Genomic DNA, 21,955 nt, shown 5'->3' with positions numbered 1-21,955 from the left:
AGCTTGGTTTGGTGAGCAACACACACAAAATGCTGGAGGAACTGAGCAGGTCAGGTATCATCTTTAGAAAGAAACAAAGGGTGGGCCGAGACTCTTCATCAGGACCGGAAAAGGAATGGGGGGGGGGGAATAAAGGCAGAAGAAATGATTGATTTGTAATCCTTCCACTGTCCAAAAACTTTTCACTTCTCTAACAGAACACAGTAGATGCTGCAGTTACTGCCTTCAGATTATTCACTGAGGTACCTCCAACAGGATCTCCTAAGACTTCACCTCTAACCACTGATGGCTATGTGAAGACCATCACCTTCAGATCCCGCTGAAACATCAGCGTTCTGCCATTGCCCCTGGGTCTACATCTAGTCTAAGCTCGACGGTACAGTGATCACCACACAGCAAGGCCGATATGGGACGCACAATGATGGTGGACATTCCTGTGATGGCCCAGATCTCGTCCAGTGAAATAAATAAATTGGGCTGGGCGGGGCTGGGCGGGGTGGGGGGGGGGTGAAGAGACCCACACGATAGGTTTGCAGACCAATCACTACACTGCTGCAGTAAATGCCACTGAGACAAGCAGGTGAACGAGAACGAAATGATGTTGGGAGGCGGGAATTTCGGTCAGGCAGCCTGGTAAACCCTCTCAGGATAGACCTCCGCTCAGGAGAGAGGCAGCGAAAGGCGAATGAACGCGAAGACGTTGGATATTGGGACGCACTTAAGCCAACCTGTCTGCTACGTCGTTGTCTTTTAAGGAGTAGAAAGAAAACACTCCCACAAAAATAACCGAAAGCCACTGATTCGCTGAAGCAATCCAGGAAGTGAAAGATTTCTTCTAGTTCTGATATAAATGAAGTATATTTCCGGTTACAATGGAGGGGGTGGACGAGGGTTGAGGCAAACACCTGCTCTGTGACAAAGAAACAAGTTACGTAACTCTAGACGGGTTAAAGTTACTTCCCTCTTCGCTTATATAAGCGTTTTATATATAGTATCCCTTTCATTGTAGCCACGAGCAAACCCCGAGACAAATGATACCGCTGCATGCCACAGTTGCCAACAGCAAACATGATCCGGGAGCAGCTCCGACTCCACTCCCCCTGCCTTTTCCCGGGAACTCGGGAACATGAGGAGGAGCCGCCGGGGAGACGTCAGCTCTGTCGGAGTCCTGACGACGGCGAGGCTGGTCCAATGAGCTCTCTCCACATGCGGCCACTCGAAGTGCCGCCGTGAGAAAGGCCCCTGCCGCTAAAGTGTTATAAGCGCGCTGCTGCCGGCGCCTGCCCGCTCACTTCCATTCAGATGCGATCGCACCGGTCGAGCCGCTGAGCCAGACAGCTCGCTTTGCCCCACGCCGTGTCGCAGTCCAGCTCACTGCGGCTCCTCGCTCCACACAACCTTCCCCACAAGGCAACCAACCCTCACACACCAAAACAAGAGACAAGGGCACTATTCTTCATTTATATCGTCTTGCCGAGAGAGCGAGAGAGAGAGAGAGAGGGGAGGAAAAAAAGGACAAAGCAGGAAAAATAAATATTTTCCGTGTTTTTTTAAAAAAATTCCCCCCCCCCACCCCCCGCCGCACAAGGTTGTCCACTTGTCTTTCTCCCCTTTACAGTGCGTGGCGGCTTGTTTCTCGTGAGGAAGAAAGCCCCCCCTTTTCACCTCCCTCCCTCCCTCTCCGGAGAAGAGACCGTGACAGCAAAGGAAGGAAATAATGGAGAACGCTCACACAAAGACTGTGGATGAAGTTTTAGCCTATTTTAACGTCAACGAGACGACGGGTCTTAGTTTGGAGCAAGTCAAGAAGCAGAAGGAGAGATGGGGACCTAATGGTATGTGCTGGCCGGGATGGCCCTCGCCAGGAATCGCGCTGCTGCGCTTTCTCGATGCGTCGGATGTTTTTTTCACCCCCCCTTGTTAATGTATTTGCTTTCCCTTTTGTGTTGCACCAAGGCCTTATTGTAATGTGTGAAGCCGGCATCTGTGCGTGAGGCAGGCCGAACATGGCTGACTCACCGCCTTCCCAGAATTTTAAATTGTATGAAAGTCACATTTTGTGTGTGTGCGCGCGTGTGGCTGAGACTTGCGGATGGATCTTAATCCAAGCATGTTTTTTTTAAAAAAAATTAAAAGATCAGGGATGGCGGAGCTTTGTCGACATTGCAAGCCACACTCATACAAGCGATCTTTACTGATTCTATAGATTGTAATTTGTATTCAAGCAAGGGACGCTCAGCTCGGGAAGCATCCGCTTTTTTTTTAATATAAGTGTTCTTTCACCCTTCTGGGGTGTGCATCTCCGTACAAGGTGATCGCAGGTTACTCGTGTTCTTAAATGCCTTCTTTTTGTTCCTTAGCGTGACTTTGTGCCCTTGTGCAAAAGCGCAATCATTGTGCACGTATTAATAATACATTTTTTCCCTCTCTTTCTCGCATATTCCATGGCGGCGTCACTCATTAACAGAACTACCAGCAGAAGAAGGTATGGTATAGATCGCAGTAATTCTTTTGATCGTTATTTTTTTCAACATTGGTTTGTTATCTTCAATGTTGAACTGACAATTCTTGTTCTCTGCAGGCAAGTCATTATGGGAGCTGGTGCTGGAACAATTTGAAGACTTATTGGTCAGAATTTTACTGTTGGCAGCTTGTATATCATTTGTAAGTATTCAAAACAGATTATATCAAACGTGCTCTGTGTTATTGCATATTTTATGTAAATTTATTATTTGGGAATTTAGTTCTGTGAGCTCAATGCAAATTAATCGACAGCCTTGTACAATAACCATGCATGGAATGGTGTGTGGAATCTTAGACCGGTCTGTCTTGATAAAAGTAAGGTGACAATTACAGCTTTTTGACGAGGGCAAGACTGATGTCTGCAAGGATGATACACTTTAACTGACCAAATTTGGCCAGTGACCTTCATGGGGGCATGTGTGGTATCTGTTCTCTCCTTGACTTTTAAGGTTTATAGCACGCCAGTTAAAATGGTTTTTGGGTCGGCATGACAATAATAGAAAACAATGCTCTGTCCTGGATTGGGTTACAGTACTTAATGCAGTAGCTGTGCTTGTTGTAATAGTTACCGAATGGCAGACAGAAATAAACGTTCGAGACACATGTGAGTACCAAATGTTCTGCTAATTTGAGTTTTAATTGAAGGGGATATCAGTTGCTACTTTAAAATGCAAAGGACAATCTTAATGAGGTATTTGAATACAAGTGTTAGTAGTACTGTTTCAATTTTTTGAAAAAGAGAATTAAATACTGTGCACTTACTTTGTCCATTTTGTCTAAATTTTTTTTTGTAAAACCTTAGTCATATTTGTAGGAAAATGAGTGAATTTTTTTTGCGCTATTCGAGAGTACTTCACATTGATTTTACAACCAGCGCTCAATGTTTCCATTATGAATACCCTTGGTGTTATCTAGTGGGATGTGGTTCACTTGTAATCACGAAATCAGGGTTCAGGCGTAAATGATTTCCGGATCCTAGAATTGAACTGGTTGCCATGCTCGTGTGAGATTTTGGGTTTTGATTTAAGTGTCTATTTCAGTTAATGATCATAAATGCTGAACAAAAGTGGTTGAAAGTATTTTGATCTGCTTTTAGGTTGATGAAGTTCTAACTGACGCCCAAGTTTTGGTTTTAATAAAAGTGCAGATTCTAGCCTTTTTTTGAAAACGTATGTTTAATGGGATTAATTATTTTGAGCAATGACATAATGTTCTGTTGTTCAGGAGACTGTAAAGAATACCGCATGTACTACATCAGCACAGTGAGACAGAATCCCTTGATGGGGTCAAGGGAACACATGACTGAGGGCCAAGGTTCTTGGGACAGTGGTGGTGCTGGAAACGGTCCAGGTACAATGGACCCAAAACATCAGATGAGTTTATTTTTGCATGAAAGGGGGTAGACACTGCAAGTCACTGAAAGGTCATTGTATTGTAGATAGGTTTATGGAAGTTGATGCAACATACAAGATTCAGTAAATGTCAGTGATGTTCAAGCGTTTAAAATTGAAGACCCAGAGGCCTGAGAAACCTGCTGAAAAGCAGACATTGTGTAAATCAAGGTGTACTTTTGGTTTACACTTGGGTGTGGCATTTGTGTAGTGGGTTGGACTTTCAACTAGCAATAATTTTTATGTTGAACTTTTTATGCTGGGTGGAATTTGCTCTGTTTGCAATTCCTGAATTTTCTAGGGAAGAAATAAAAGTTGGCGAGGAAGACCGCACTATCGCTTTCCCAACCATCTGTATTTTGTTTCCATTTTCTTTCCTTCCAGATATCCTGATGGGCTTTCACAGGAGCATTTCCCAATTGACTATCATTATTTTCACCTTTCATGTAGATGGGGTAGGGAGAAAGGTTTAGGAACAGGCTTTTCGGCCCATCATGTTTGCACTGACCAGTGTAGCAGTCTACAGGTGGTTAGTCCCATCAGCTAGCACGTGGTCCGTATCCCTCCATTCCTTGCTGGTCCATGTGTCAAAGTCCTGTTGAACATTACTATTTGTATCGGTTTCTACCACTTATCCCCAGCTATGCATTTCAGGAGCCCACTACTCTTTAAGGAAAAAAACTTGCCTCGCAAATCTCCTTTGAACTTCCCTTCCCTCTTACCTTCAACTTGTGCTCACCAGTAGTTGACATTTCCACCCTGGGAAAAAGACAATCTATGCTGTCATAATTATAGAACAAAAACAAACATAAACTCTCAAAATAAATACTGGAAGTATTCGGCCAGTCAAGCTGCAAAAGTGGAAAGAAAAACAAGTTAATTTTTTTGATCAAGGGACCTTCCTCAGAACTTGGTTGTGGGGGGTGGGGGTGAGGCTAAAGATGGGTAGTGGGGAGAGTGAGGGGTTGCAGATTTTAAGGCAACACAGGCTATTTTCATGACATGGCCCATATAATCTATGTCTGCAATCCTAACATCCCCTTGTTTATATCCCTTTCCTGCCATTCATTAACTCTCCCTTAATTAAGTCAGGCAGGGCGATAGTGATAGGAGACTCGGTAATTTGGGGGAATGGACAGCGGATTCTGTGGACATGAAAGAGAAGCTAGGGTCCAGGATGTTCCCGAGTGGTTGCAAAAGAATATCAAGAGGGAGGCTGAACAGCCAGAGGTCATGGTGCACATTGGCACCCAACGACATGGGTAGAAAGTGGGGGACGAGGCCCAGCACAGTGAGAATAGGGAGTTGGGGAAGAGGTTGAAGAGCAGGACCTCCATGGTAGTAATCATTTGATTACTCCCAGTACCACGTGTTAGTCAGGGCAGGAATAAAATGATAGTACAGATGAATGAGTGGCTGAGTAAGTGATGGAGGGAGCAGGATCTCAGATTTCTAGATCATTAGAATCACTTCTAGGGGAGGTATGACCTGGATGGAAAATAACAGTTACACGTGAACTTGAGGGGGGGGGACCAATATCCTTTGCAGGCAGGTTTACTAGAACTGTTGTTGGAGGGTTAAAACTAAGTTGGCAGGGGGATGGGAACCAGAGTGATAGGACTGGGGATGGGGCGGTTGGTGTACAAGTCGATGCAGTGTGTAGTGAGACTGTTGGAAGAATAGGGCAAAATTGTAGTCAGTAGGATCCATTGAAGTGTAACATGGCAAATCAAAAAGAGTAATGAATACAGGACTGAAGGTATTGTATTTTCAATGTATGTGGTATATGGAATAAGGTAGATGATCTTGTAGCTCAGTTAGAGGTTGACAGGTGTGCTGTTGTGGGCATCACGGAGTCGTGCCTGGAAGAAGATTATAGTAGGGAGCTTAACATCCAAGGATACACATTGTATCGAAAAGACAGGCAGGTAGACAGAGGGGGTGGGTTGGCTGTGTTGTTTTTTTTTTAAAAAAAAGAAATCAAATCCTTAGAAAGAGGCGATACAGGATCGAAAGATATAAAATCATTGTGGTAGAGTTAGGAAACTGCAAGGGTAAAAAGACCCTGAGCAGTCTCCAGGATGTGCGATTAAAAATTTCAATGGGAAATAGAAAAGACATGAAATAAGGGCAATGGCACAAGAGTCATTGGGGATTTCGATATGCAGGTAGATTGGGGAAAATTAGGTTGGTGCTGGATCCCAAGAGAGGGAATTTGTGGAATGCCTATGAGTTGGCTTTTTAAAGCAACTTGTGGTTGAGCACGCTGGGGGAAGGCAGTTCTGGATTGAGTGTTGTGTAATGAGCCAGATTTGGTTAGGGAGCTTAAGGTAAAGGAGTATCGGGGGCAGAAGTGGGTGTAGTTACCACTAAGGAGAAGATGCTTGGGAAGCTGCAAGGTCTAACGTTGGACAAGTCACCTGGACCTGGATGGTCTACACCCCAGGGTTCTGAAAGCAGTGGCTGAAGAGATAGTGGAGGCATTAATAATGATCTTTCAAGAGTCACTAGATTCTGGCATGGTTCTGGAGGACATGTCACTCCACTCTTTAAGATGGAAGGGAGGCAAAAGAAAGGAAATTATAGGTCAGTTAGCCGGACTTCAGTGGTTGGGAAGATGTCGAATTAAGTCTGAGGTTTTGGGTACTTGGAGGCCTGTGATAAAGTAGGCCAAAGTCAGCATGGTTCCTTAAGGGGAAATCTTGCCTGACAAATCTGTTGGAATTGTTTGAGGGATTAACAGACAGGATGGACAATGGGAAGTCGGAGGATATTGTTTACTTTGATTTTCAGAAGGCCTTTAACAAGGTGACATTCCTTGGGCTGCAAGTTAAGAGCCTGTGGTATTACAGGAAAGATACTGGCATGGGTAGAAGATAGGTTGACTGGTAAGAGGACAAGAGTGTGAATAAATGGTTGGTTTTTCTGGTTGGTTGCCAGAGACTAGCTGAGGTCAGTACTAGGACTTCTTTTCACGTTATGCATCAGCAATTTAGATGACAGAATTATTGTTTCTGTGGCTAAGCTTGCAGAAGGTTCAAAGATCGGTGGAGGGGCAGGTAGTGTTGAGGAAGCAGGGAGTCTGCAGAAAGACTTAGACCAGATTGGGAGAATGGGCAAAGAAGTGGCAGATGGAATGTAGAATAGGGAATTGTAGGATCATGTGCTTTGGTAGAAGGAATGCATAGACTATTTTCTAAATGGGGAGAAAATTTTTTAAAAACCGGAGGTGCAAGTGGACTTGGGAGCCCTTATGCAAGATTCCCTAAAGGTTAGCGTGCAGGTTGAGTTGGTGGTGAGGAAGGCAAATGCACTGTCAGGATTCATTTTCAGAGGACTGGAAAATTTATTTTTATTGAGAAGCAGTGTTGGATAGGTCCTTCCAGCCTTCCGAGCAGCAGTGCCCAGCAACCCCTGATCCTGGGGCAATTCACGACGACAGATTAACCTATCAGCCAGTACGTCTTTGGACTGTGGGAGGAAGCCCAGGTAGCCACAAGGAGAAAGTGCAAACTGCCTATAGACCGGTGGGAATAAGAGCAAGAATCTCAAGTTGAGGCTTTAAAACACATTGGAATATTGTCAAGTCAAGTCACTTTTTATTGTCATTTTGACCATAACTGCTGGTACAGTATACAGTGAAAACAAGACAACGTTTTTCAGGACCATGGTGCTACATGAAACAGTACAAAAACTACACTGAACTACGTAAAAACACATTAAGAAAACTACACTAGACTACAGACCTACCCAGGACTGCATAAAGTGCACAAAACAGTGCAGGCATTACAATAAATAGTAAACAAAGACAATAGGCACAGTAGAGTGCAGTAAGTTGGTGTCAGTCCAGGCTCTGGGTATTGAGGAGTCTGATGGCTTGGGGAAAGAAACTGTTACACCAGGGGTGTCAAACTCATTTTAGGTCACGGGCCGGATTGAGAAAAATGCGACTTCATGCGGGCCGGATCAGTTGTGCACGCGCGCATGCTCCCTAAGCTTTCGTTGCCTTCATTTTTTCAACCTGCTGTCATGTGTCTCAGTCTCTGCTATATCTAAAATTGTTTCACTTTACGAATTTTGTTTTTTATGAAGCAGATTGCCTAGCAAGCATTCATTTTATGATTGGTATTAACTTACAGACGTAGATTACAAGAAAGTAGGCAACGAGAAAGAAACGATGCTATTCGGCTAAGATTGTTTTGGGAGCCATACCTTTTCCATTAATAAACCGTTTGAAATCAAGCATTAGCAAACACAAATATAGACCTAACCGTTACACAGAAACGCCATTTCATAAAGCAACTTTTTATCCCGGAGCTCTGTTGTGTCTTTCCCTTTGCTTTTCATGAACTGACAGATCTCCTCACGCAACTCGAAACATCTTTTCAGCACTTTTCCTTGGCTTAACCATCGCACCTCTGTGTGACAGGGCAAATCATTATATTCTGAACCCAACTCCTCCAGAAACGACTTGAACTCGCAGTGATTTAAACCTTTGGCTCTTATGAAGTTAACTGCTCGTGTTATGGTGCTCATTATATGTTCCATTTTCAAGGCTTTGCCACACAACGATTCCTGGTGTATGATGCAGTGATAAGCTGTCAGCTCACCTGCGCCGTTTTCCTCCCGCATCTTCTCCCGGATCCTGCCCACCAATCCATTCTTTTGACCGTACATCACGGGCTTCTGTTTCTTGTCCAGATGCTTGTATTTGTCGTGGTGTTTCGTTTCATAGTGTCGTCTTATGTTATATTCTTTAATTACAGCCACACCGTCTCCGCACACAAGACAAACAGGTTTGCCGTTTATATCTGCGAACATATACTCTGCCTCCCACCTGCCTTGAAAACCCCTGTTTTCAAAGTCCACCTTTCGTTCAGCCATTTTTGGGGTGAGGGATAGCTGAAAGTTGACCACACGTGACTAGCGCCATAAGGATGCTGATGAGAGAGTAAGGCAAGAGCGAGCAATGCACTGGCAGTGCATTGTGGGATTTGTAGTATTAGTGGTGCATGCAATATACCGGCGGGCCAGCTCTAATAGAAAAAAAATGTATTCATTAATGATATTCAGGAAATAAACCAGGGAAACCGAATAAACACTAAAAACCCTGAAAATCTGGTACCTGAATAAACTCAGCATTAGCCATATCATACGCCATAGGCGCTTTGATTACTGGGGCCTGCTTTAATAGTAATTAGATATTATCTCGCGGGCCAAAGATAATTCCACCGCGGGCTGGATTTGGCCCACGGGCCTTGAGTTTGACATATGTGAGTTACACAGTCTGATCGTGAGAGCCCATATGCTTCTGTGCCTTTTCCCAGATGGCAGGAGGGAGAAGAGTTTGTATGAGGGGTGCGTGGGGTCCTTCATAATGCTGTTTGCTTTGCGGATGCAGCGTGTAGTGTAAGTGTTTGTAATGGCAGGAAGAGAGACCCTGATGATCATCTCAGCTGACCTCACTATCCGTTGCAAGGTCTTGCGATCTGAGATGGTGCAATTTCTGAACCAGGCAGTGATGCAGCTGCTCAGGATGCTCTCAATACAACCCCTGTAGAATGTGATGAGGTTGGGGGGTGGTTATCTAAGAAAAGATGTGGTGGCATTGGAGAGGGTCCAGAGGAGGTTTATGAGAACGATTCTGGGAATGAAAGGGTTAACATGACCCTGTGCTTTCAATTGGGGGGAGGAAATCTCATTGAAACCCATTGAATATTGAAAGGCCTCGACATAGCGGATGTTGGGAGGAAGTTTCCCATAATAGGGGAGATTAGGACTGGGAGCATGGCCTCAGAGTAGAGGGATGTCCATTTAGAATAGAGGTGAGAAGGAATTTCTTTAGGCAGAAGGTGTTGAATCTGTGGAGTTTATTGCCTTGGACTGCTGTGGAGGCCAAGTCATTGAGTATACTTAAGGTGGAGATTGATAGGTTCTTTGTTGGTCAGGTAGGCAAAGGCTTACGGGCAGAAGGCAGGAGAATGAGATGGAGATGGATAATGAATCAGCCATGATGGAATGACGTAGTAAACTCAATGGGCCAAATGCTCTGCTGTCTTATCGTCTTAATTCCTTCACGGCCATCTATTCGTAAAGGATTATTTGCAATACCCAATTAGCTTTAATATCAAGACTTTGGGATCAGGAAGAAAATCTTAAGCACTCAGCAGAAACCCATGTGTTTGTAGGCACTATGTGCAAACTACACACAGGTTGTACCCAAAGTTGGAATTATGCCTAGGTCATTGGATTTTGCAGCAGTGTCACTAATATTGCATCACTGTGCTCCCCAGTTAACTTGAAAGACTATTTAATTGCAGAACCCGTTATAACTGTGTGTAATTTGTCCAAATCCGGCACTTAAACATTGGCGCTTTTAGAGAGTAACTTGGTTTTGACTTCTCTCTTCAGAGCTAACTGTGGATTTGTCACTGCCATTCCAGTTGTGTGACTTTCTGTCACTTACATCTATTAAGAAGAGGAATTGCAGCCTTAGTATTGTATAGTGACCTTATTTATGGTGGGGAAGAAAATTTCCTAGAAAGCATGGTATAGACAGGTTCCTTAAAAACCAAATACTGTATATTTGAAGTACAGAGGAACTTGTACTTATACTAAGGAGGAAGATTGGCTATCTTCATTTATAAAGTGCCACTGCTTTTTGTGCCACCAACTCAAGAAAATCTGCAGATGCTGGAAATGTAAAGCAGCACACACAATGCTGGAGGAGCTCAACAGGCCAGGCAGTCTATGGAAAAGACTAAAAATTCAACATTTCGGGCTGAGACCCTTCATTGCAATGAGAAAGGAAGAGAAGTCAAAGTAAGAGGATGGAGGGAGGGGAGGAAGAAGTACAAGGTGGTGGGTGATGGGTGAAACCAGGAGGCAGGGCTGGGGTGAAGTAAAGAGCTGGGAAGTTGATTGGTGAAAGAGATAAAGAGATGGAGAAGGGGGAATCTGACAGGAGAGGACAGAAGACTATTGAAGAAACAAGGGAGGGGGAGTAGCAACAGAAGGAGGTGATGGGTAGGTAAAGAGATAGGGTGAAAGAGGGAAACTACTGTGTGGTTTTGGTTGTAAATGATTGGGTGAAGTTGGACCAAGTCAAGATTTTAATAACCTCTAAGGAGGAGGGACAGATGAGATTTTAGAGTACAACTTTTTTTTTTTATTAATGTTTTTTGAGTGGTTGGGCAACTGCAGGTTATCTTTGACAATTGACATTTAATAATAAACAGAGCTGAAAGGAGTGAAGCAGTCTATTCTACTGAAAGGAACAGTAACTGAAGCACAAAAAAATGAGTCAGTCTTATAAAAGAGGCCAGTGGCCTCCAGGCAAGGATTATTTGTAAAAATTGTGTTCCAAAAAGGGTGGCACAAAAACACTAGTGCACTATGCAGTACTTGGCTTTTAATGGCATAGCTATCAAAAGCTGCTCCAGCATCAGCATCTCGAGGCACCAATGACAGGAAGCAACAAAAGCAGTTCAGAGACTGGGTATTCTACTCGTCTTTCCATCTCCTATAAGAAACGGGTTAGAAGCTAGATGGAACACCCTCGGCTCAGCACCATTTCAAAGTGGCCCTGCCCACCAACCACCTTGTATATCGTTCTCACTAACATTGACTCCCAGTGGCTACTGTGAACACCCACCTTCAAAGTACTTGGTGCCAGACTGTTGCGAGAGTACTTCCCAAGCCCATGACCCTTATCACCAAGAAGAACAAGTGCAGTGGGTATGTGGGAATGCTAGAACTGCATGTTTGCCACTGAATTGAATGCCATTCTGACGTGAAAGTGTACATGAATATCTCATTGTTTCTGGGTCTGAATCCTGGAGTTTCTTACTCATTAACCCCTTGAAATTGCCTCCACTAAACTAGCTGCAGTGGTTTAAGGTGGTGACTCACCATTACCTTCTGAAGGGCAATCATTGATTTTACTTATTTCTCTATCTATACTCTGAATTTGCCCTACTGGCCCTTTGAACCGCACCGCACATCAACCCCCGATTTTTAACCTGAGCCTAATCACGAGACAATTTACAATCAGCAATTAACCTATTAGCCAGTGCGTATTTGGACTGTGGGAGGAAACTGGAGTACCTGGAGAAAGCTCACTCATTCCATGGAGAGAGCGCCTTGATTCCTTAGAGAGGACTGCAGAATTGTTCTCCGAACTCCGATGCCCCAAGCTGTAATAGCATCGCACTAACTTCTATGCTATGACGTAAGTTTTACAACAAATCCAGATGATCCCTATAATGGGACAGAGTGGAGAGGGACCCCTGCTTCTCGGCATGCCAAATGAACATACAAATCCTAGTTTTGCCGGCAATGCCTGGACCCTGGAAATGAACTTCTGTCAAACTTCTATGAATTGTATCATCAAAGTAATAATCATGTTGAAAATAATGGGGGTGGGGGATTGGTTGATGTGTATCTCGGGTGGTTGATTGTTGGGTTGAGTTGTTCTCCAGCCTTTGGAATTTCGTGGTGACAAAGTATTTGCAAATGGGTTACCAAGATTGGAGCGCAACTCAACCCAACCAATAATCATGTTTCTTTGCAGTTCTGTGGCTCCTCAAAAAAGAAGTTTGAAACATTTGGTTTTCTACCCTGCCGCAAACAGTCCTTTGCTCTCTATCCACCCCCACCCCCACCTCTTTGCTCCCTGCTTGCACTAAGCCATTGTTCTGTACCTCCCTCTACTCTCAACCTTAGCTCCATGGACTCCTTGGTTAACAGTAGTTGTCCATAACACAAAAAAATATTGGGAGCCTCTGCACTCTACTATCTGTACATAAGTTGCTTACTTGGCTCTTTTGATGTTTCTAAACTGAGGGATACTATATCTTTTTTCAGAATTTAGTTTATTTTCCTGACCAGTATTAGAACTCAGTAAATGTTGACTGTGCTTATCAGTATGTGTAATACTGGCCTAGCGTTAATGGCAAATGCTGTATGCTCCTATAGGGTTCTAACTCCATTATGGGACAAAAAATTGGTACGGTTTCCATAGCAATGCTATTATTGCAGTTTGGATTACCATCATCTTGCCCATTATTATTAAATAAAAACTGAGACTGGGTGTAAATGTTGAAACTAATACCTTCCTAAATTGAATTTTGGATCTAACTTCCTACCTGGAGATTTTTCATCTGATTACTTCCTACCCAAGGAAACAATCTGTTGACCTGTAATCAAGATTTGGCTTGCATCCAGACATTGAGTGGCGTTAGAGCAAATACAATTGGGACTTTCGAAAAGGATTCAGAGCCCCACCTTTTGTGCAATACATGTAATGGAGCGTGGAAAATAAAACTTACTAATACTTTTCATTTCAAGTTTTGTCGTCTATAGGATACTGTAAATGTTAATTAGTGGGAATTATGCCAGGAAATAATAGCAATTATATGAGAAAGTCTGCTCAAATGTGTTACAGGTTTGCATTTCAGCCCACAGCACATCTGTCCTACTTGGCTTTTTGACTCAAGTAGAGATGTTTGCCCTTGGGTTAAACTAATCCATTTTTTTTACCGTTACTAAAGCACATCAGTTTGTCTTTTAATGATTGTCAGGTAATCTTTTTATATGAAGTCAATTCATTTCAATTCGTATCAGGATGACCGGTGGAGCGAATAGTGATTTAGGAAAAAAAAGTTATCTTTTTCTGCAAAGTTATGGTGTTTGTTTTCTGCTGTTCTTCTCCCCCCCCCCCACAAAAAAAGAAAAGGAGCATTTCAGTGTTAAACTTAAAATCGATGTTGAAGCTGCACAGCAGTGTGTCCATAGTACCTTCATGGTGCCTTCAGCACATGGAAGAGAAAAATGGTAGTAAAGTTGCAGTGGTGTTTGATAGGCTGGCTAAGAAGGCTTGGGAGTGTTGTCTCCTTTCATTGAGTTAAGAGCTGCAGCTCTGTGAAACTCTGGTTAGACCACACTTGGAGTATTGTGCTCAGTTCTGGTCATCTCATTATAGGAGAGATGTGTAAACCTCGGGTGATAAGTTGAGTGAGCTCCAGCTTTTCTCTTTTGAAGCGAAGGAAGATGAGGGGTGACTTAGTATAAATGTACAGGGTATAAGGCATAGAGCGAATAGTCAGACTTTTCCCAGGGTAGACAGGGCTAAAGCAAGGAGATATACCTTTAAGGTGATAGGAGAAAATTATGGAGGGGGGGGGGGGAAATGTCAGAGATAGGACTTTAAATTGAATTGACTTTATTACTTGCATCCTTCATGTTACAGGAGGAGTAAACCAGTGTAGTATCATCAGCAAATTTAATTAGCAGATTGGAGCTGTGGGTGGCATCGCAGTCACGGGTATACAGAGAGTAAAGGAGGGGGCTTAGGACACAGCCCTGAGGGGGCTTCTGTGTTGAGGGGCAGAGGTGAGGGAGCCTACTCTTACCACCTGTCAGAGTAGTATGTGTAGAATTCACTTCCAGGGGCCTTGGTGGAGGCAGATACATTAGGGGAACTTGAGAGACACTTTGGCACATGGATGCAAGATGGAGAGGTATAAGGGAAGGAAGGGTTACACTCATCTTAGGTTATGTACAACGTTCCGTACAACGTTGTCTGCTGAATGGTCTGCACTTTCCAAGAAAGCTACTGAAGAGTATTCTTGATTTTCCATAGGTTATGTGAAAATGCTTTTTACATTCTTAGCCTTGTTGGTGCACTTGTTTACGGATGCTTGCATTTGTTCAGTTTTAATACTTCTCAATCCTTCTATTTCTGTAGTTGTACCTTGGAATTGTAATATAAATTATTTAATATTCAAACTAAAATGTAAGCATTTATTTATGTAGCAGCTTTTGGTCTTAGACCTGGATTCTGTCCAGACTATACCCTGGCTGTCATCCTTATCAGTCGAGATCACTCTTCTCTCCAATTTGCACGGCCGTACAGTAACCAAAATGCTTCCACGCACGTAGCCTGTGTTGCTGCACAGCTGGGATTTTCTTTTATATATTGTCAATGTAATTCATTTTGAAATTATCCTCACATAAATTTGAAATTTTCTTATAAAATGTTGAAATCTGTTTATTAATGATTCTTCACAATTATGTGTTAATAAATATAATCGATACATTTTCTACATAATAAACATACCACAGTCTTTACTTTGAAACAATTTAGAACTTCAAGGTATTTACTACATTGTCAGTGTTTCAAGTTGTAACACTTACAGATTGTAACATTAAACACAGTGGAAGTTAGTACCTCCTTGTTAATAAATTGCTAGCCCACTAAACATTGCTGTCCAATTGAAACATTTTACTTTCGCCATTGTGTTGACTGTCTGACATCCTTTACTCACGTTGTGAGTTGTGGAATGTGTTTGTTTGATGTGCATTATTACCAAAAAATTTTTGAAGTGCCACACAGTTTTCAGGCCGGGTAAAAATTTCCTGCTCAGGGCAATGGTTTGTGCAACTGTTCGGAGAAAACAAGTTAGAGGGAATGCTGGTGTTTTGAAGGTAAAATTAATATTGTTGGTACTAAATAGTAGTTAACCTTTTGGAATAGGCAGTCAAAGATATTACAATAGACGAGTCTGGTTATGTGAATGTGCATCGATATCTTACAAATTTGCACACATTAATAAGGTGTTACCCTGGATTATGTTAATAGTTTAGTGAACCATGATGCCTGTGTAACACTAACCCCTCATATGAAGGCAACAGTAATTTCCCAGACCATTTGGGACTAAACCTCTTTTGTTGGTAAATGTGTGAATGATATTTGCATTAAACATATGTAGAGAGAATATATACTGGCAACAATGATATTTCAGCATCCAAAGAGATTGAAACAGATTTTTTTCCACTGATTATGCTGTAATGTTTTGGCTTGAGTTTGGTTTTTGGAAGGAAATTAAGGGGAAAAGTTACTGAGTCGATCTGCCTGCTAGACACAGATGAAATTTTAAATGAGCCTGTGCCAGATTAATAGTGAGTGTGCCATTAAAGATATGACAGGGATGAGCTATTCCACAATAGTTACACACACAAAATGCTGGATGAACTCAGCAGGTCAGGCAGCATCTATGGAAATGAATAAACAGTCAACCTTTTTGGCCAAGACCCTTTGTCACGACTGGAAAGGAAGGGGGAGAAGGGAAGGAGGATAGCTAGAAGGTGATGAGTGAAGCCAGATGGGTAGGAAAGATAAGGGGCTGGAGAGGAAGGAACTTGATAGAAGAATGACCCATAGGAGAAAGGGCAGGTGTGAAAAGGTAAAAGGCCAAGAGTGGGGAATAGAAGAGAGGAGGAGGAGGGAAATTTTTTTTAAACTGGAAGGAGAAATCAATATTCATGCCACCAGATTGGAGGCTTTCCAGATGGAATACAAAATATTGCACCTCCACCCTGGCACAGGAGGAGGTCGTGGGCTGACATTTCGGAATGGGAATAGGGAATCGGAAGTTTCCTGCATTCTTCCTTTTGGAGGTAAATAAGTTTCTGAAATGATGGATCAGAGATGGAAATCTGGAGTGGCTGAGTTGGGATTTGCATCAAGATTGGTGGCATTAGAAAGATTATCGAAATTGGGCTGGTGCTGCACAAATCTAATCATTTTAGTTTTGGCTGGGTGAAGATAGACATGCATTCAGAAAAGAAAGTCTTGATTTGGTTATCATCTATATTTAGACCTTGTGGTTCCTATTTATATAAAATAAAAACTCTGTTCTGAGTTTAATGATGAATGTTATATAAACCTCTCAGATATGATATAAAATAAGTATTGTATCAGAAAATGATAAAATGATGTGGATTGAAAACCGGAGAATGGAGGTAACCGACTCAAATCAGTTGTGCAATTTTTATAGAAATGGTGTAAAGTCTGTGCTGTGGAACTTTGTCCTTACCTGAGACTCAATCCTGATTGCAAAGAAAGATATAATAAGTTCAGAAGATATTTAAGTAGGTGGCATTCCAGGAGCATAAACCTGTTGGGTTTTTTTTCTCTGTTTTACCTTCCTTTCTTATTTGTGACTTTCCACATCAGTGTTTGATCTCCTGAATACTCTGAACATGTGTCCCCAGACTGCTGCAGCTCTTGTTCGTTATTTGCTTTCTGGGCATGTGTGGCCACGTATACCTGTGTAGGTCTCCTGTTTTCCTTTCTCATCTCATTGGTTACGAGTTCAGTAAATTGCTCATGGTATGATTCATCAGTTTCCCTCCGGAGAGCCTGATGCAGTAAGATTATGACTGGGCTGCAAGCAAGGCTGGCTTCTCGTGCAGTACGAGGGGTGATTAATAACTCATCGGGGTGATAAGCCCCCAAACTAAAAAAGTTATAATAACTCATAAGTTAATAACTCATCAGGGTGATAAGCTCGTGGTCTAAGATAGAAGATGAGTGAGTTATTAACTTCAAACCTTCTGTATAATCACTCAAAGAGTTGACCTGCATGTGCATGTAACGAGAGCTGTATAACTAATCTCCTTCCACCCATCTGTGGTCACCTTCAGGAGGTCCAAGATCCTTATGCACCACGACCACTGGACTAAGTGCGTAAATGTAAGAGGGGACTATGTTGAAAAATAAATGTGCTAGGTTTTCTAAAATTGACTCCTATCTTAGGCCACAAACTTATCAATCACCCCTTGTATCTTGTATTCCAGTTTAGTGGCTGCTTTTCAACTTGTTGGGCACTGTTGGTATTTTGTGCTTGGTTCACATTTATCTAAATTAGTGATTGCTAACTTACCAAGTTTTTACTGAAGGAGTAAAAAGGATAGTCTCTGTTTTTACTAAAGGAGTAGTGATGCTTCTTCTGGACGAGCCATGGTTAATAAAACACAGAAGATGGAAAAGTACAGCAAAGAACAAGGCCTTTTGGCCCACAATGTTGTACAGATTCTAACCTACTCTGATTAATCTAACCCTTCCCTCACACATAGCCCTCCACTTTTCTTTCATGTATGTGCTTAAGTGTGTTCCAAACATCCACCACTCTGTTTTAAAAATAAAACTTCATTCATCAGATTTCTGAATGGACTTTGAACCCCTGAGCACTACCTCATTATTTTTTGCACTACTTAATTAACTTAACTATTTTTATATATTCACTGTAATTCCATTTTTATTATTATGTATTGCATTGTAGCGCTGACGCAGAAACAAATTTCCAGACCTATGCAGGTGATATTGAACCTGATATTGAAGTTCCCTGCTCTCTCTTCTCCTCCCCCCCCCCCTTATTTTTTCCTCCAAACCTTAATATTATGCTGTCTTGTATTCCACCCTGAGGGTGGGAGTGGGGGGTTCTCTGGCTATCCACTCTTACCATGTTGTAGTTGTCTATCAAGTTGCCTCTCATTGTCCTATTCTCCATAAAGAAAAGCCCCCCCTTGTTCAACCTATCCTGCCTGCAGGGTTTATAGGGCGGAGAAGCATTGGGCTGATGATGAGTAATCTTTAACTTTGTTTAACGTAACATTTGGGAGTCCTGCGTTGTGCACTGAATTATCCCATTTCTAGTGGGATAAAATTCTCAGAAAAGATCCAGACTGTGATAAAAGTGAAGGGCTGCAGTAAAGTGACATGATAAAGGGTAGCTGGGGTAGAAATGTTATGTAATTATTTTATTTAATGTATTTGCAGACGCATTAGGGGCACTTGACACTCTTAGGTACATGGTTGAAAAATGTAGGGTCATGTAGGAGGGGTGGGTTAGGTTGATAGGTCGACCAACATTGTGTATTTATGTACTTTTAAAAATTTTATACTCATAAGACACATAGTCTGACCTTGGTCCAGGCAGTATCCTGGTAAATCTCCTCTGAACACCCTACAATGCTCCTATGTTTGTGTGTCTTGACATATAATGTTGTCGATCATGGTCTTGCCCATGACTACGATTCTCGGCAGATTTTTCTACAGAACTAGTTGGCCATTGCTGCCTTCTGGGCAGTGTCTTAACAAGATTGGTGACCCTAGCCATTATCAGTACTCATCAGTGATTGTCTGCCTGGTGTCAGTGGTTGCATAACCAGGACTTGTGATATGCACCAGCTGCTCATACGGCCATCCACCGCCTGCTCCCTTTGCTCCAAGTGACCCTAATTGGGGGCTAAGCAGGTGCTACATCTTGCCCAAAGGTAACCTGCAGGTTAGCCGAGGGAAGGAATTTCTTACACCTCCTTTGGTAGAGACATAACTTCACCCACCTCCCAAAATCTTTGTATATCCTTCATATCATGAGGCAACTGGAATATTTTAAGTGTGGTCATTATATGGGACATGTTATCAGAGACATTATATGCAGCATTGCTTCGTAGGTCTTGAACTCAGACCCTTGACTAATGAAGGCTAACACCCCCATATGCCTTCTTAACCATCCTATCACTTGCACAGCATCACTGAGGGATCTGTAGCTGGACCTCAAGACCCCTCTGTTCCTCAACACTGTAAGAATCCTACTATTAATCATGTATTCTGCCTTCAAGTTCAACCTTACAAAGTTATTCCTTATTGAGCTTCATCTGCCACTTCTCAGCCCAGCTCTGCATCCTGTCAGTGCCCCTTTGTAACCTACGATAACCTTCTATACTATCCACAACACCACCAGCCATTGTGTCCTCTGCAAACTTGCTAACCCTCCCTTCCACTTCCTCATAAAAATCACAGAAAGTGGGGATTTTTTTTCTGTTTCTACAGGGATATGATAGGGGGAGGGGGGAAGGGTTGATAATTTTTTTCCCTTTCTGTAACCATTTGAAAATTCAATAAAAAGCGGGGGTCCCAGAACACCACTGCTCACCGATTTCCGGGCAGAATGCACTTCATCTACTTACTCTCTCTGCCTTCTGCAGCCAAGCCAATTCCAAATCCACGCAAATGTTTCACTGGATCCCGTGCCTCCTGACCTCCTGAATTTGCCTTCCATGGGGAACCTTGTCATCTCCCTTAATAAAATCCATATCCACTGCTCTGCCTTCATCAACTTTTGTCACTACTTCAAAGAATTGAATCCAGCTCGCGAGGCATGACCTGCCCCCTCAAACCCCTGCTGACTCCTTAATCAGGCTGTGCTCCTTCAAAAGCTCATAAATCCTGTCTCTTAAGAATTCTCTCTTGTGGTTTGCCCACCACCGACATAAGATTTGTGGTCTTCAATCCCAGGGCTATCCCTATTACTTCTGGTGAACGAGTAACATTTACCACCCTCCAATCATCTGGTACTACTCCTGTAAGGACACAAAGATCATTGCCAAAAGTGCAGCAATCTCTTTTGCTTCCCATAGTAACCTGTGGTATCTCCTATCTGACCCCGAGGTCTTACCTGTCCTAATGTTGTTCAAAAGTTACAGCACATCCTCTTTCTTGACGTTGACACGTTCCAGCGTATAAGCCTGTTTTACGACATCCTCACATTTGTCAAGATCACTCTCACTGGCGAACACTGAAGCAAAGTATTCATTTAGGACCTTCCCAACCTCCTCTGACTCCAGACACATTTCCTCTTTTGTCCCTGAATACTCCTACCCTCGCTCGTCATCCTCCTGTTCTTTGCATACAGGTCGAACACCTTGGGGTTTTCCTTAATCCTGCTCAACAAGTCCTTCTCATGCCCCCTTCTAGCTCTCCTAAATCCATTCTTAAGCTCCTTCCTGGTTACCTTGTAACATTTGTCATGAGGCCGAAATCAGAAACTAAGCAACTATTAAATAGAATTTGCAAAACACACTTTTTCATAGGCATCCTGTTTTGGGATTTATCAGGCCGTTTGTGTTTCATGTTTTGAAATGGTAGTGTTGGTAATTCCTGCGGTTTGGGTTCCACAAAGACCAGCAGGATTCTGAGGTCTGAATTTCATGGGGGCTCTTCGTGAAACTGGGATCATTACAAACTTGATGGAACTGAATCAGCAATTTTTCTAAAACCACCTTGGTCAAAATCTGGAACAATGTCATGCTGTACTGTTGAAGGCTGCTGTTCTTGGAACTGATGGGGAGTGAGCAGGAGCTCTATTCTTTGTCAAATTCTGTGTGTTTAGATGCAAGCAGTTTAAAAGTTCCTCTATGTCATTATCAGCTAACAAGTGCATTGGCTATGTCCCAGGCCAATTACTGAGAGGAATCCATTTCTTATATTTAAAAAAAAATCTAATATTGGAAGAATTTAGATCCGTCATCTTTCACGACACACAGTTTACTTGCGGATATTGAAATTCATATTGATTTTAGGATCTCTAGTTTCTATTTTAAAGCTTGACCACATAGCTGATTGTACCTCTCCATACCTTTATAGTGCATCAGTCGGCCTCACTGTTTCTTAAGCACATGTCTTTTTTTTAATGAGGCCGAGTTTCTACCTAGATGCTTTAGCCAGAACAGATGGAAAGTGTGCAAAGAGCTGGCCGGATTCGAACCCAGGGCCACTCGCCTCGAAGTCCAGTGCGGATGCCATTACACCACCGGCCAGCTACATGGCTGAGAGGACCACAGTAATGACTTAACATCTAATGTTCTTGACTTGCCATCTTCAATGTGTATAACTGTTCCATTTTGTATAACTGTTCAAATTGAATTCAGCCTTGAAAGTGAAATTTGTGTAGGAAGTAGCTGCCTTTAATGTATTCTTAATTCTTTTTACGTATTCAAATACCTTTAATTAAACTAGGTGAAAGAATTACAGAAAAGCTCTGCAAAGAAATTATGTTCTAAACATGTATTGAGAAATCTTGAACTTCAGCATAGCAGTTTCGATTCTTGCAATGTATTTGTTTACAGTAACTGGGAGAGGCAAAACTTTTCATCAAAATGCAGTGATTTCTTATGCTTCTTAAAAAAAATAAGATGAGTAAGCAATATTCCTTGATTTTAAAGCATCATTATATTCGTGCATGCTGTGCATATGTAATACTTCACAAAACTATATCTCTTCATTTTCAGGTTCTGGCCTGGTTTGAAGAAGGTGAAGAGACTGTAACTGCCTTTGTGGAGCCTTTTGTAATATTATTAATTCTAATAGCAAATGCTATTGTTGGTGTTTGGCAGGTAAGTGATAGCTTAGAAAT

General features: G+C 42.4%; 1 protein-coding gene across 2 annotated transcripts in view; it reads left to right on the top strand.

Moving 5' to 3' along the window:
• Nucleotides 1–1,188: 1,188 nt before the first annotated feature.
• The window catches only part of LOC132404120 (sarcoplasmic/endoplasmic reticulum calcium ATPase 2), a 102,061-nt gene continuing 81,294 nt past the window's right edge, over nt 1,189–21,955 (top strand). Inside the window, exons 1-4 of one of the 2 annotated variants that reach the window (XM_059988172.1) lie at nt 1,189–1,835; nt 2,468–2,485; nt 2,582–2,664; nt 21,831–21,935. In XM_059988172.1, the coding sequence (XP_059844155.1) occupies nt 1,718–1,835; nt 2,468–2,485; nt 2,582–2,664; nt 21,831–21,935 (324 nt within the window). In that variant the 5' untranslated portion in view covers nt 1,189–1,717. The remainder of the gene's footprint in view (nt 1,836–2,467; nt 2,486–2,581; nt 2,665–21,830; nt 21,936–21,955) is intronic. The other variant, XR_009515425.1, reaches the window with a different exon arrangement.

Source organism: Hypanus sabinus, chromosome 13 (genome assembly GCF_030144855.1).
Source record: "Hypanus sabinus isolate sHypSab1 chromosome 13, sHypSab1.hap1, whole genome shotgun sequence".
NCBI classification, from domain to species: domain Eukaryota; kingdom Metazoa; phylum Chordata; class Chondrichthyes; order Myliobatiformes; family Dasyatidae; genus Hypanus; species Hypanus sabinus.
Note: the sequence above shows the minus strand (reverse complement) of the source record. Positions and strands in the feature narration are given on the sequence as shown.